This window comes from Salvia hispanica, chromosome 1 (assembly GCF_023119035.1).
Source record: "Salvia hispanica cultivar TCC Black 2014 chromosome 1, UniMelb_Shisp_WGS_1.0, whole genome shotgun sequence".
Taxonomy (NCBI): domain Eukaryota; kingdom Viridiplantae; phylum Streptophyta; class Magnoliopsida; order Lamiales; family Lamiaceae; genus Salvia; species Salvia hispanica.
The window spans coordinates 4,159,798-4,176,613 of NC_062965.1; the positions used below are offsets into that span (position 1 = coordinate 4,159,798).

The window sequence follows — 16,816 nt, forward strand, 5'->3', positions numbered from 1 at the left end:
CAAGTGAGAGTATTTTAGATTTGACAAGGATGACTATAAATTTAAGTATAATTATCTCCATTTATTCCTGAAACATTAATAAGTTATGAGTCTTGTTTGATTAATATTTACCTTAATTATATATACAGCTACAGATTAAGGGCACAACTAGTTGGCCATTTACATTCATTAACAGATTTCAGGCACTGTTCCATCATCTCATCTTTCTCAGTATCATGGGGCTGCATACGGCTTCGAGAGGTACTGCTTCCACTCCTCCGGCAACCCCTTTCGTTTCATCATCTTTATTGCATAGTGTGTTAGGGGTATGGCCAGTAGCTCATAGTCCTTGGGGGCCTGCCATATTGTGAGAGAGCGAGGTTAACTAAAGCTTTCTGGAAATTTCAGTTCCAAGATGCCCAAATTAATTACACTTTCATCTCTGCTCTTTCTGGCAGTTCAGTTCTTAGACAACTTAAGTACCTTAGGGACCTTCAGCAATTTCATACCAGATTCCTCCAATGTTTTCTGACCTTTCCTCGAGTTGCATCTTGCACACGCAGCCACCTGTTTCAAACATAACTGAACTTATGGTACAAAAGCTATGGCTAAAAACTGTAACTTTTACTATGGAAAAAGAGAGAAAAAATTCTGTCAGGCTGCTGTTTTTGATAAGCTCTAGTTCTCTACTAATAATGCTTAATTCTAGCATACTAATTAAATTTATAATTGAGCCTTGCACAAACTTTGATTCTGATGCTGTAATATTTTTTGGAAGAAGGCCTTTCCCTGGAGGCCTATAATATACTTGAGAACATTTACAATTTTTTGAATAATTCTCAGATATAAAATTTTGTATAGGTGAGTGAAGTTAACCATCAAGCATGGAATGAGATTATGAATTTCTACATCCTTCAAATGTTATCTTACCAGATTTTCCCATGTCCACTTCCCCCCTCTAGCAATAGGGAAAACATGATCAATAGTCAGGTTCTCAGTTGAAGAACAATATCTGTCAAGTGGGGAGATAACGAGTCAAGTTACGGGCCACAAGCATCATTCAGTTATAAAATGAATTAGAACATACAATCAAAAGATTACAGAGAAGATTTATGTTAGGTGAGTATGTCATAGATGTTTAGTGAGTAGTATCTAGTCCAACTTCAACCTACATAGGAGTAATATTTTTCCAGTTGAAGAGGCAGTTTGAAGAGGGAATTCATAGTGTATTTTCTCTTAAAATGTTAAATAAGATCTTAGCTACTGCAACTACTAAAATGAACTTGAGAAAGACCATGGTTTCTCTTTTTAGAAAAAAAGAAAAAACTTAATGCGGAGATTTTCTGCAACAATGTGATTTGAAACAAATGGATTACAAAACCAAAGCATAAGAGAAAAAAATGAGAAATGTGTTTAGAACTCACTGACAAGTGTAGTTATCACGTTGAAAAATATTTTTTCGACTTAGGCCTCTTTTCACCTTTCTTCTTTTGACTATTTGCAGTAAGTGTGGAACCTGAGAGAGTAATGCACAATTATCAAAAAAAGTAAAAAAGGGAACTAAACATTGCAAAAGGAAAATGTTCTGCCACCTGAAATAGTTAAATCACCAATGATACCCCCCCCCCCCCCATCCGTAATTGTATATGGAAGAGGGAGAGGGGAATTTTTGGGTAGCTTAGCTCTTTCAAATGAGAGGTAATTATTCTTATATGATAGATAGAATTGGAGAAGCAATATGAAAAAGCATTATTACGGCACTTAATCAGTGGCTCATACCCTCAACACAGCAGGAATGTAGAAGGAACCACTAGGAGAGTTTATAGTTTGGTCATAATATTCTAAAACATCAGCCTGCAATTTAGGAGGAAAAGAATGAAATCAAATGGTTACAATTCAGTGATAAAAAATCAATTTACTAATGCAATGAACTACAAATAAAAACCATATTTAAAATTTCACACTACAGTTAAAGTCAAAGTTTCATGGCTCAATTCCTTGCAACTTAAATTTTTATAGCAGTATTTTCTTTTGATAATGGGTCCAACAAAATATTTGAGACGTTTAAAATATGTTCTGGAAGTAATGGAAACTAGCCACTGAAAGAAACCAGGAAGAGGTCCGACCTTATCCATAAACTCCAAACATATGGCGCGTTTCCAGCAGACGACATTAACAGGCCTGGCATGACCAAAATAATCATTCAAATAGTTTTCGAAGTAACTTCATAATGCTTGTCAAATTAACCCAGGCGTAAACTATTTTTCAGCCAACATGATAATTGGGTGGCCATGGATCAGATAAATGAACATGACAAGGAAAAAACTGCAATAGAAACGGAAAGAAAGATAATGAGTACTTATAAACAACTGACATCGTGAATTAGACTTGATTAACTTAGCTGCAATAGGATGAAATATCAGAGTGGTATTTTAATGAGTTCACAAAAGCTAAAAGCCAGTGTGATCCTGAAATAGTTCTCTACTCAGATTGTTGCAGATCCAAGCCAAAGTTTTCATAATAATGTGATTTAATGCCAGAGAACCCCTCATCAATTCAAGCAAAAGGAATGCACTTAACCAAGAAAGCCATTAAGGGAATTTCCAACACTGTAAAATCATTCAAGCCTGCTTATTGATCAAGAACATTCCAACAAACACCTGAGAGGCTTCTTTGGAATGTGCATTTTACCCCTAATTTCACAGGCTTCAAAACTAAAGCAAATAATTAACAAAAAAAAACCCACTTAATACAAATCAACAACTCAAAAATCAGCAATTCACAATGCGTAATCAGTGTGTTGATTTTGAAAATTGCAGGCATACCTATAAGAAATGTCCAATACTAAGCCTCTAAATCCAGACAGCTCATCAATCTCAAACTCTGCATCCTCCTCCAACACTTCATCAAACACTCCACCACCATCGCTCCTCGCCGGCGGCGACGATCTGGAGGCGTGCGCCGTAGAAACGCAGAGCCTACGCCTGCGATCTCCCGAAATCGAGCAGCTGAAACCTCCGCTGCCGAAATACTTAACCCTACAGCGGCGGTGAAATGCGTCGAACCCCACCGACAACCCGTTTCCCGCAACGAAGGGTTTCAGACGATCGCCGGCGATAAATCGCGCCATCAATCCACCGCTCAATTCGCGTCCAGAATAGCAGATTCAAACACGATCACGCACCTAGGCTGCAGTAATTGGTGGAATTTTTCGAAAGCGGGATCGGAGATCGATCAAATAGTAGGACGATTGAATAGGAAAAGGAATATCCTTTGCATTTGCGTTGCTTGTATTCCAACAATTGTGAATTTGATCACGTAAATCTGCTGCCACATATTCTGATCTGGGGCCTCCACCTTCTCTAAATATCTCCTGCTAAACGACGAATCTGCACCACCAATATCTTCTGAAACCATGAATTAGTCATAAATTCGGAGCTTAATTCAATTTAATCAGAGTTTCAAACCTTCAATTCAAATTTTTATCATTAGTGGATGATCTTCTTTAATACTCCCTCCTTCCCCCATAATTTTACCCACTTTGACATAAAATTTAAGAAAGTTAAGAAAATAATGTATACCAAAAAATATAATAAAAAAAGATTAGAATTATTCATTTGCTTTTTATCTCAGATTTATTTTATATTTAAAAGTAACCCTATTTGAATATTTTTATGTATTCTCGGCAATAAATACATATCAAGTACTCCTAAATCATGTAACGGATTCCTATGCCACAATTGATGTAACCGCCAATAGTGTGGAAAATAATTGAATGGCCTTAATTTGCAGACAATTGTTAATAAACGTGTAACAAACATTAATATATATCATCATTGTTACATAAATCGTGAATCTTAAACTTTCCGTTATAAACTGAATTAATAATTCCAATTAACTCATTCAGTTACAAAATTAATTAGTTTATATTTCTAACTAGATAATGATTAACTATTATACAAAATTATTTAGTTTATTTTTATTATAATCATGATTATTTTTATATAAACGGTGCTATTTTCATGATGTCAATTTTATTTAATAACTAATTATTTTTATTTTCCTAAAAATTGATTTGTTTGTTGCTCCATTTAATATTAGTGCCGTTACAAATTGAGAATTAATGGATACAATTCAAATCGATGGCTATAAATATATGCCATATTTAGCTTCAAATCATCCATGTTTAATTTTTCGAAGAACTTTTAATGTAAGCAGCATACAAATGTTGATTAGCCTCTCCAAGATCCTTTGCTATGGATAATTGTTCGAATAATTGTTTTTTCAACTATTGATCTCTTCTGCATCAATATTTTATAATCAACATAAAAAACAAGAGAGAATTTTTTTCAAACCTCTTGTATTCCCACATGAAACTATCATGCTTTTTTTTTTGCCACTGCTTGAATCTAATAAACAAGATAAATTTGGTAATATTTTAAAATAATGGATCCGAGTAACAAATAATATAAGAAGTAGCTTGACGCATCTAATAAACAATATAAATTTGGTAATAATTTAAAATAATGATTCCGAATAACAAATAATAGTATAGTACTAAGAAATAGCAATACATCTTATAATTAAATTGTTTATTAGACGAATTTTCTGAACCTACAAAAAATTTCTACCACACCAAAGAGTACTAGCTAGTACTCACATGATCATGATGCATCGAGCTTTTTGCTTCATTCAAATTTTGTTTGTCTTGTTGAAAATGTAGAATTGATTTGGATTGAGAAACCTCCATTGGAGCAAAAGAGAAAACTACTGTACAAAAGATGAGGGAAACCGTCGACTGTGGAGATAGAGAGAAAAAGGAGAAATTTTATTAACGGGCTGCATTTTTGCTAAGTATTAACGACTTTAGAATCTAGATTATTGTCCATCTCTTGGTCCGTCTCCTGCTCCACCGTGGTGGGTTCAACGGGATAGTATGAATAGTGCAGGTCTCCAACATCATCACCCGAGAGCTTCTTCCATCCACTTGGGCCGACATGGTATACGGTGGCAACACCACCACTGGCTCCATCACGGAATGTGGCATGATAGATTGCTCTTCTAGCCAGCTCCGCAGCCTCCTCAACAGACAGATCATGGCGGTATCCACTGTCCAGAACACCATAAGCATACGGAGAACCCGAGCCAAATGAGAATCTGGTGCCTTGAAGCAGACCACCATCGCTGTCAACATAGTAAAGGCCAGGGCCCTTTTCATCATGGCCAGCTATCATAGTTCCAACAGACAAACCCTTTCCTCGACTGGAATACAGGATGTGCGCCAACAATTTTGAAGCTCCCGCAACGGAAATTCGTCTCCTATTTGCCAATTCATGTAAACGACACTTCATTCCAAGACTTCTGTGCCAGTTCTGCAGGCAGTCAGCAGCACCTCCGGCCATTGTACCGAGCATGTATGGATTGATTTCTATAATTTTGTTGACAGATTGTGATGAAATATATCCTCCCATGCTGGCACGGGAATCAGCAGCCACCATGACACCGTGTTTGAACATAAAAGCCAGAGTTGTCGTCCCCTTTGCTGGCATGGAGAGCCCACTAAAATCGTTCTTCATCATTAATGGAAGGAGAATTTGAGTGAGCGATTGTTGAGAAATAATTGAAGAAATTGTTACGATCAAATTTTTGGGAAGAGAATCACAAAAAATATGAAGGAGATTGAACACAAGTTTTTCACTAGATAATTTCAGGATGAATTTATAATGAGGAGCACCTCTATTTATAAGTAAATAAAGAGCCTTAATTCTATTCAAACTAGGAAACATATTACACAAGGAAATATCTTCTAAGGAATAAATCTATCAAAAGGAAGTATACTTCAAGGAAACAACTTCTAAATATGGTAGGAGATATTTTAGGCTCCATAATTAAGGAAGAAAATCGAGTAACAAATAATATAAGAAGTAGCTTGACGCATCTAATAAACAATATAAATTTGGTAATAATTTAAAATAACACTGTTTTATGGTAAACCCTAATATTAAGTACATTAGGTCCAAGTGGATGAACGTCAATGGTTCATAGTCACTTATATAGTTATATGTCAAGGGACGTATTATAATTGTACTAGTCTCACATTGAGTATATATTAGATAGTGGTACCTAGCTAATTGTGATTGATATGATTGTGACTTTAGCCATACTGAAAAATTAGTCCACAATTAACAAATACTCCAATAACTTTTTTATATATAAAAATTTTCATTAAAACTTGTGTAAGCTACTAAACTATTGGTAAAGGACGGGTCAGAGTAACTTTTAATACGCATGATAGTAGGAATGGATTAAGGCATCTTGTCATGAAAAACCACTAAATTTGGTCAATTTATGTCAATCTCACAATTATAAAAAAAAAAAAAAAACTGATTATATAACTATAAAGTTTTTCTCCATCGACCCATTGTTTCAGATTTGAGGAAAATTACTTATGATGTGGAAGCCAAAATACATTAACCTAATCATATATTCTAGTAATTTTTCAAACTTAAATCCACGAGTTTCATGTGTTATACTGTAATTTCTCCGTCTCTAAAGAATATGTACACACGAGTTTTAATGTAAAATTGAAAAAGTAAGAGAGAGATAGAGAAAAAAAGGAATTAAAGTATTGTTAGTGGAGAATGAGTCCCACCTCATTAGAGAGAAAAGACTTTTCAAAATTAAAAAGTGCATATTTTTATAGGATGGACTAAAAAGAAAAAAAAGTATATATTTTTGTGGGACGGAGGAGTATACTACAAGTCTACATAAAATTCATAGATTTCAACTTTCACCCCATACAAGTTCAATAGTATGTTTTTATTATATGAGTATATTATTACTAATTATAATTTTCAACAAACTAAATTTTATATATTTAATTATATGTACTTGCAATAATGAAATGGTTCGATCAGTGGTTCAATCGATCGGAGCGATTGAAACATGGACCATGCCATGATGACAATAATTTGGAGGAAGAGAACTAGATGAAAGCACCAGATGATACGAGAGATAACTTTGAGAGATTGCCGAGAATATATTAGCTTATTTGCAGGGAGAATCCCGTCAAGCAGTCAATTGTCATTAAACTAGAGTTTTGAGCAAAAAAAATAAATTGCAGGGAATGAAAAGAGACGATATAAATAATTCTGATATATAAAATATAGTAAATCAAATATAATAATATTCTAACTAAAAGATAATTTTCAATACTAAATAAATACTTAATAAGTTAATATTCTAACTAAAAGATAATTCAATACCAAATAAATACTTAATAGTAAGATATTGGAGATATTTCTGAAGATTCACTTTTATCCAGCTTGTTTGATAAGCAAAAATCACATATCTCATTTAGTGTCTAAACTAAACAAATTTCATCAAACAAAAATCACATGTCTATGTCAGATTTGTCGTATGCAAACAGCAACTCTCTGTATAATATACTAAAAATGTTTGAAGGTTTAATTTGTTGATTATGTTGAGTTTTTACAGATTGCGGTAATTTCCAAGGTATATTTACATCGAAATTAAAATAAATACTAGCAATAAATTTATGCATAAAAATGTCGGTAATATAGATATAGATATATATACATGTAGATGATAGATACTACATCCGTCCCCCAAATTTTGACACACTTTGACCCGACACGGGTTTTAAGAAATGTAATGGAAAGTGAGTTGAAAAAGTTGGTGAGATGTGGGTCCTACTTTTAAAATATTAGTTTTATAATAAAACGTGAGTAGTAATGAGTTAGTGGAATATGAGGTCCACTACCAAAAATGATAGAAGTGAAGTTTGTCAAATTTTCAGGGACGGACAGAAATGGTAAATTGTGTCAAAATTTGGGGGACGAAGGTAGTATCTGTTTAGAAAAAAAAGATTTAATTTAACCTAATAGATTTTTTTTGTAACCGATAGTTAATAAAAAAGATTTGGTAATTGGTATTGATCCTTTTTAACAGGTCGTCTATAAATATTCAAGGTAGAATTGAGGAGTAAACTAACAATGGCTCAAAGGCTACGGAGGCGACTACAAGTCGAAGATGACTACACGGTAAAAATCTCCGTAATTATCATTATTGATTGTTGTTAATGTAAGCTATATTTAACACATAGATCAATTGTTATGAACTTAACCATTGTAATTAATTAAATCAATAGACACATAGGTGACAATGTTGAGTTTTCACTTTCAGGGCGATCGAATTAGCATGCTTCCTGATGATATATTATTGTTAATATTATCTTCTTTGACCTTGAAAGAAGCTATAAGAACTAGCTTACTTGTGGATCTTCTTACCCAAACTAGATCTTGATCTCGATTCGACAACAATACTACTACAATACCACCGGAGACCTTGTAACATCAACAAGTTAAGAAGCGATTATGTTAGATGGGTCGATCATATATTCACCATACTCCCCAAATCCTCCACTAACCTTGTCAGATTTAAAGTGGCGTTTGATTTACCTTTATCTTTTAGTGGATGTGTCGATTATTGGGTTAGCTCCGCTGTGAGGAGAAAGGTTGAGAGTCTTGATTTGATCTTGAATTCCTTGGCCTACTCACCGGAAGAGTTTTACTATTTCCCATACCATGAAGGGAATTTCCCAGACAATCTGAGTCTGCTAAAGAGGCTGAGTTTGCATTGTGTGAATGTGAGTGATGCCGCTGTGGCGTGTTTGTTGGGGAACTGTGGTCTCCTCGAGCAACTGTCCCTTTCCCGGTGTGGAAACATACTTTCGTCTCTGGAGGTTGGTGGGGCGTTGCCGGTGTTCAAATGCCTAGAAATCAGCCAGTGCCCTAGCCTCTCTTTAGTTGTTGTTCGTGACTCGAACATTGTTTGCCTCAAGTACGCCGGTCTGGGTAGACCACATTGTCGTTTCGAGCTAGTCGGTGTTCCTCGTCTTACTCAGCTCTGGATTGAGGCCGCACACGGCCAGGAGATGCATTACTATATTATGAGCATCAGAGGCATTATAGACATGTTTGATTCCGTGCTTCCACAACTACACACGCTCAAGATATACTCCAACTTCAGAATTACCCGCAATGTAATGTACACTTTGTGATTGGTTTTATTTTCAATAAATTAGCTATGACATGTTAATTAAGATGATATACATTTATTATACAGGACACTTTGCAAAGGATGATGCCTAATCTTAAGGAATTGGTGGTGGCGGTTAGGAGTGAGTACAGTGACAATTGTTCTCTCGTGCCAATAATAAGTTGGTTTAGTCTGGCACCTTGTTTACAAAAATTTGTCCTAGAGGTAACTATCGTTTTCTACTATTCATTTTCTAAGATTTAGTTAAATTCTGCTTATACAAATGTAGTACTCCCTTCGTCCATAAAAAATAGGACACATTGTGAATAACACATGTTTTAATGTGGAATTAGTAAAGTAAGAATAAAGGAAAAACAGTAAGAGAGAAATAGTGTAAGTGGCATGTGGGGTCCTTAGTAAGAGAGAAAGAAAAAAAAATAAGAGAAAAATTATTGAAAACTTTCATTTTTTAAATATGACTTATTTTTCGTGGATAACCAAAAATAGTAAATGTGCTCTATTTTTCGTGGACGAAGAGAGTATATCATAACTTTGATATTTTCATTAAATGTGAAAATTTGTTCGAAATTATGCATGAAGTGGAAGTGATAGTGAAATAAAGGTGGCTGGTCATTTTTATTTTGTGTGTCAAACTAATGATGGGAATTACTCCCTCCGTCCACGAAAATTTGTCCCAATTTTTCATTTCCGTCCGTCCCCTAAAATTTGTCCCATTTCACTTTTACCATTTTTGGTAGTGGACCATGCATATTCCACTAACTCATTCCTACTCACATTTTATTATAAAACTAATATATAAAAGTAGGACCCACAATCCACTAACTTTTTCAACTCACTTTCCATTACATTTCTTAAAACCTGTGCCCGGTCAAACCGGGACTAATTTTCGTGGACGGAGGGAGTAATAGATTCGCAAATTTATAATATCACGACATCTACTTCATACGAAATTTTGTCCCAATTCCTACCATAAATAAAAAAAAATATTAAAATTACGATATAATTGATCATTTTTTAAATGTGAGGATTGGCTGATTTTTCTCAAAAATTTTCTGTTTCGAATATCTTTCGATTTACTTAGTGTGGTTATATAATAGATAAGATGAATTACTTTATTGATTAATAACTTTGTAGGCTGACCACCAAGATGGAACCAATGCAATAATTAATAAACTGTGGGGTGCGAATAGTGATTACTTGATTAATGGTAGTGATTATGATGTTTCGAAGATTAACAACAATAACGAAGTTCAACGGGCTTATTCTCACATCAAGGAAGTAGAGTTTTTTGGCTATCGTGGTGTGCGTAATCATCTTCAAATGATTAGTTTGTTGGTGCGACACGGTGTTGCACTAGAGAGAATAGTTGTGGATCCACGATCTTACGAGCTATATAAGAATATGCCATGGGATCGCATTTCTCGAAATCAAATGGATGATGAAATGATGGCAAGGAAGCTTGCAAAGAAACAACTTATATATGTTCCTTCAAGAATAAATGTCAACATTCTTTAGACTAGGATTTGTGAATTTCATAGCTCAAAATATCAAATTTTTATCCAGATTTTGGCACTTTGATTATTATATATGAAACTATAAACGTTGCATGAATTATCATTTCTCTATTGCTATGTGCTTCTCAGCTAATGACCATGTCTGGAATAGATATGGTTAATTTTGGTACAATATGTTATTTAGATCGTGAGCTGGCATTAATGTGTGAACAAATATCATCAAACAAAAAAATCTACTCTAATGTATTTTGTTTCGTTTAGAATTAAATAATTGAATAGTTAATGTTTGATTTTTTTTTTGGCGTGATTTAGAGACATCATGTCTCCATGCATATCCTTATGTTTCTTTTAACTAGGGGTGGGTAGGTACGGTATACCTTACCGAAACCACCATACCGTATACCTTACCGTAAATACGGTATGCGAAAAAGTCATACCTTTACCTTACCAAAGTTTTCGGTATACCGAACTTCGATATACCTTATTTTCGGTATGACGAATTTCCATACCAATACCGTATCTCATTTTCGGTATACCGTACCGAAGTTCGGTATACCTTACTTTTACAGTATACCTGACTTTCAACATCAATTAAAATAAAAAATTAAAGTTTCTAGAATATTATTTATATTTTATAATTTTAAAAATAAATTAAATATAATGTATTCATAATTATATTTATATTTTATGATAGATTTTATAATTTAAAAATATATAAAATATATTTTATATATAATTGTGTTTATATTTTTGTGGTATATACCTTAGTTTACGGTATATACCTTAATTTACGGTATATACCGAATTTCGGTATGCAGCGGTATACCGCGGTATTTGAAAATTCATACCGTTACCTTACCGGAATCTTTCGGTAAGGTATCATACCGTACCGAAAGTCACGGTATACCGAAAATTCGGTATTTTCGGTATTTTTTCGATACGATAAGGCCAGTATTTCGGTATTTCGGTATTTTTTCCCAGCCCTACTTTTAACAGGAGTACATTTTATATTATGACTAATATACCCTAATTGCTATTTTAATATCTAATCAATTATCCTTATCCAAATTCCTACTCTTCTACGCATGATTATGACTCATCAAATTAGGAAAATTAAATTAAGTATCCTCAAATTGTCTCAAGTCTTGCGGATAAGTGGTAGAAATAAATTTTAATTATTTTTCCTTTCATACTAGTGATATTTATAGTTATTTAAGGACATAATTTGTGATATATATTGAGTTCTTTTTTATACCATTAGCTATAAATGTTCCACATTTTCATAATTACTAGTTGAACATTTGATGTGATTAGCGATAACTCCAAGAGGAAATTATATGAGTACTAATGACTTATTTTCTAAATAAAATATCAAATCAATTATGAATTTTTTTAATATTTAAATTTATTTCATAAGTTAATATTTTCTCATTTTCTTTATTAAAATTATACCTCATTATCTCAATCCACTACAGTGGCGGATCTGGGGCAGGAGGGGGTGGTCACCCCCTCCATGCAACTAATTTCTTCTCATCCGGACGTAAAATTACTATGTCCGCCTCCTCCTTTTGCCCCGACGTCGTTTTCGCCCTAAACCAACCTACTAATATATATTTTGCCCCTTCCGTTTATCAATCCTGAATCGCCACTGATCCACTATAACATGAAGTATGCAACAAATTCATAAAGTATATTTTAAAATATTCTACTGCTAATTTATTTTATAATAGGGTGAATACTTTAAAAAAATACCAAGTATTAACTATACAGATTTAAAATATTAAATGAATGGGTTAAAAATACGTAACTAACTAGTAATTTTTTTATTGAAGTTTGACGTACGGTCTAAAAATCTAAGAATTAAAATATACTCCTATTAAATTTTGTAAAATAAGAAAATAAATTGAAATTCTTATAATGAAAATCGTAAACTCAATCAGTACTATGATATCGCATATCAACTTTTAATTTGTTATATGATATACTCCCTCCGTTCCGGCCTAAGTACTTTTCAGCATCAAAAGTCATCAATGGACTAAAAATGTGATTAATAGGGCTAAACCAACCGTCTGTTTATGGATTAATCTGAAAATTGTTTAAGTGCTATTTGAACAATTTCACAAGTACGTCCTTTTCGATTAAGGAAATTAAATTGCCATAAATATGAATGTAGTAGTAATCAGATAGTTACACTACACTAACCCAATTTCCTGAAGTAAACAGGCTTATCTCAATCTTTTTGACTTGTTATGGGTGCATGTGCAATAGCCACAACTTGACAATGGTGATATGTAACAAAATCGACCTAACTGCATTAAATTCCCACCTTTGTTTATAAAGGTCCCAAAATTGCCACGTTAGTGAAGATTTGATGTTCGATTTCATTTACTTAAAACTTTCAACCAAAAATATTTAGCAGAGTTGAAAGATAAATGTGAAATTGTGTAACTAACAAACCAGTAGTAGTGGGACGGAAAGAATATTATTTCTAGACAATTCCTATTATTTTTACCGTTAACGTCTGTTCCCATACCATAACGTGTCAATATGATTTTTTATATAGCAATGCCGTTACTAACTAGTCATTTCACCTCTAATCCCAGTAAACAAACTCAAGACTTTACGACGATGGAATGCAACTTAGTTGATAAGATTTTCTTTTTTCAATCCAATAAGTTGAAAGTTTGAATTATTATGAGAATAAATGAAGAACTATTATTGATCTTCTTTAATATACAAGAAAAAATAAATTTCAAAATTAGTATTCTTTCATTTTAATTGATTATATCCTCATATCCTTCACTATACGTCACATTTCAATCCTATATTATCAAAATTATAAATTGTTCGTAAAATTTGCTTACTAATTAATTAATCAATCAATTCATTGTAGCTTGACGCATATAATAAACAAGATAAATTTGGTAATATTTTAAAATAATGAATCCAAATAGCAATACATCTTATAAACTGTTTATAAGAAATTATATGAGAAGAAGCTTGATGCATCTAATAAACAAAATAAATTTGGTAATATTTTAAAATAATGGATCCGAATAACAAATAATATAAGAAGTAGCTTGACGCATCTAATAAACAAGATAAATTTGGTAATAATTTAAAATAATGAACCCGAACAATTAACATAGTAATATTAATATAGTACTAATAAATAGCAATACATCTTATAAATTGTTTATTAGACGAATTTTCTTAACTTCAAAAAATTTCTACCACACCAGTTTAAAGAGTTCTACTCCATTATACATCAATCTTTTTGCATCATTTAAATTTTTTCTTACCTCTATTTAGTGAAGAGTAAATATAAGTTGAATTGGTAAAACCTACTACTAAGGATACATTGGGTCCAAGTGGATGAACTGTCACTGATCAAACTCACTTAATATGTCAAGGGACGTATTAAAATTGTACTACTCACATTTAGTGGTACCTAATTGTGATTGATATGATTGTGACTTTAGCCATACTGAAATATTAGTCCACAGTTAACAAATACTCCAATTACTTTTTTTTTATATGAGATTTTCATTAAAACTTGTGTCAACTATCACTAAACTATTGGTAAAGGACGGGACATAGAACCTTTTAATGCGCATGATAGTAGGATTAAGGCATATTGTCATGAAAAACCACTAAATTTGGTCAATTTATGACCAATCTCACAATTTTAAAAAAAGATGGTTTTATAACTTTAAAATTTTTCTCCATCTACCCATTGTTTTAGATTTGAGGAAAATTATTTATGATCTGGAAGCCAAAATGCATTAGCCTAATCTTATATTCTATGTTTTTCAAACTTAAACCCATGAGTTTTATGAGTAAGATAGTACTATATGTCTGCATAAATTTCATGAATTTCGATTTTCACCTCATACACAATTTTCCCTAATCCAATTCAATTTACAATTAAGAAATGAATAATAGTCTTTTGAATAATGAAGGTTGGTCGTATTTTAGTTAGTTCTATAACCTTTTAAACTTAAATCACCAAATTTCAATTTTCTCATTTATCCAATTCGTGTACAAACCGATGTCTTTTGGTAATATTTAAAAACGACATTGTTTCAATAGAATAAAAAAAACATAAGAATATAAAGGAAATTAAAAGAAAAGTATCTATTTTATTGAATCAGGCCATTTCGAACATCATCAAAAGACGACATTTTGTGCATTAATGAGACTACTGAGAAAAATTAAAATTTCATAATGTAATACATATTCCAATTTAAAAATTATGAGATTTACTCAAATTTGACCAAATTTTATAATTTTAAATAATTATAATTAAAAATTATATTAAAATTATGATAGAACTAATTTTTAAAGGTGAAATTAACTAAAAAATTGACCAAACTTTATGATAGTTTTGCAATTTGCAATTGAGATTACATGTGCAAAGGTTAAATAGTACTTAATTAAACTTTGGACCAATTTAATGGGTGGTCAAAGAAACTTTATCCATTCTGTTGGAAAGTAGTTGAAGCTTTGGTCCAATTGGTTGGCGTGGCGCTTTCATCCTATTATTATCCTTTTAACCTTTTTCTTTCAATTAATGACACGCACGTGAACCTTTTTCATTTTGTAAACTCGAATCATTTGAAGGAGTAATGATTTCATTTAATATTGAGGAAAGGAGTGTTAATGTAACAACAAGGACAAGGAAAAAAGGTTAATTACACTCTTTGAGATAAAAAAAAAGATAAATATTGATATACAGAATTTTAGAAGATCTCGTTAAGATCTCTAGATCTAAATACTACACATTAATAATATTATAAATGAATTATCATGTGGTATATTTTAAGTTGTTTAAACAATGCTTTGATGTTATATAGTGTTGTAATGTATAGAAGAGCAATATTCTATGTTTTAAAAATTAATGAGATTGACTGGTTCGATCAGGATTGATGCATTGTCCAGTTTGGTTTAGACATGAAAATCATTCACCAGTTGGACCGTTAAGCATCTAAAAATTGATTGGCTCTAAAAATTAATTTTTTCTTCTATGTAGTTCTAACTTCTAACAATGACTTAGAGAAACATTAACACTCAAGAAATGAGAACTAAAAAATATACTACCATATACTCCTATATGATTTGGGTTTATAAAATTCAATATTTTGTACTAATATATAAGATTGTGATAAAATATTTGTAATTAATTTAAACTTATTTGTATATAATAGATTCATTGGAATTTAAGATTGTTGAAATTCAAGACTTGTGTTATACTATAATTGTCTTTTATATTTATAGTATTTACCAAATTTTGACTCGACCATCGATAAATTTAGTTGAACCTTCGCTGATTCGCTTCGTAGTCCAGTTTTTTTAAACATTGCCTAATTCAACACTCAAATCAAATTTCTGAAAATTAATTATACCACTCCTAACTATTCAAATTTCAAAATAATTGCAACAATCTTCATTAATAATTAAATTATACTGTACTTCTAAAAAAAGAAAGTAATTCCACTAATTACCAAAAGTAAATATTCCAAGCCAGTTCAGCAACGGCTCATTGGCCACTCGAGTCAAAGGAACATTAACAACCTTTGACCAAAATCATGAAGCGTGCGAGCCACGTGCCGCCTATATATAACCCTCGCCCCCAATTCCATTTCTCCATCACCAATTCTTCACTCACTCCCAAAAAAAGCTTCAGCAAAAAGAGAATCAATTCCTAAAATTGCTTCCATTCTTCGAAGATTTCAATCAATTCAGCTGGTATTATGGCGGATTCAGGCGATCGGAAGTCATCGGCGCGGCGGCAATCGAACAGGTTGCAGAGGAGAGCGCCGGCGTCGTTGCAGATCGGCCCTGCGCCGGAGTGGAAGGCGGCGATTCCGCTTCTGTCGCCATTGATTCAATCGCCGACCTCCGATGATGCGGCGCTGGAGGTCAGATCTGAGACGTCCGCCGCGGCGGTGGCTGAGAAGCCGGTGGTGGTGATGAAAAAGTGGCAGCATCCGGCTGCGCCGTTCGGCTATGAGCCGGCGCCGTTTATGCCTTTTGTACAGATTGGGGTTTCTGAGAGATTAGGATGATTTCTATATACTTATCTTTTTAATTTTTTTGATTACCTGATTTTTTTTTTTATTTTTTTTTTTGCAATTAATTGTGTTAATTATTGATATGAATTATGGTAAATATATAATTTAGGAATTGAACAATATTTATAATTGAGATAAATATGGGATCTGAAAATGGAAGGAGAGCAT

At 32.7% G+C, this 16,816-nt stretch overlaps 3 protein-coding genes across 3 annotated transcripts; 1 reads left to right on the forward strand and 2 right to left on the reverse strand.

Moving 5' to 3' along the window:
• Positions 1-36: 36 nt before the first annotated feature.
• Positions 37-3,428, reverse strand: LOC125201337. Its single transcript, XM_048099399.1, has 7 exons — positions 2,805-3,428; positions 2,106-2,160; positions 1,759-1,833; positions 1,404-1,495; positions 910-991; positions 463-546; positions 37-336 (listed from the first exon to the last, which is right to left on the reverse strand). Exons 1-7 carry the CDS (start codon positions 3,107-3,109, stop codon positions 214-216), a joined length of 816 nt encoding a protein of 271 aa, XP_047955356.1. The 5' UTR covers positions 3,110-3,428; the 3' UTR covers positions 37-213.
• Positions 3,429-4,829: 1,401 nt separating this feature from the next.
• LOC125185265 (proteasome subunit beta type-5-like) lies at positions 4,830-5,555 on the reverse strand. The gene has a single exon (XM_048081778.1). The coding sequence runs from the start codon at positions 5,553-5,555 to the stop codon at positions 4,830-4,832; it is 726 nt and encodes a 241-aa protein (XP_047937735.1).
• Positions 5,556-16,228: 10,673 nt separating this feature from the next.
• LOC125201717 (uncharacterized protein At4g14450, chloroplastic-like) lies at positions 16,229-16,677 on the forward strand. Its single transcript, XM_048099942.1, has one exon. The coding sequence runs from the start codon at positions 16,328-16,330 to the stop codon at positions 16,640-16,642; it is 315 nt and encodes a 104-aa protein (XP_047955899.1). The 5' UTR covers positions 16,229-16,327; the 3' UTR covers positions 16,643-16,677.
• Positions 16,678-16,816: the final 139 nt, after the last annotated feature.

Coding starts and splice junctions, on each gene's coding strand:
- LOC125185265 (XM_048081778.1), bottom strand. CDS start 5,555: ATGAAGAACGATTTTAGTGGGCTCTCCATGCCAGCAAAGGGGACGACA.
- LOC125201717 (XM_048099942.1), top strand. CDS start 16,328: ATGGCGGATTCAGGCGATCGGAAGTCATCGGCGCGGCGGCAATCGAAC.
- LOC125201337 (XM_048099399.1), bottom strand. CDS start 3,109: ATGGCGCGATTTATCGCCGGCGATCGTCTGAAACCCTTCGTTGCGGGA. Junction 2,161..2,804: donor GTATTGGACATTTCTTATAG/GTATGCCTGCAA, acceptor TGGTCATGCCAG/GCCTGTTAATGTCGTCTGCT. Junction 992..1,403: donor CGTGATAACTACACTTGTCA/GTGAGTTCTAAA, acceptor CCCACTTGACAG/ATATTGTTCTTCAACTGAGA.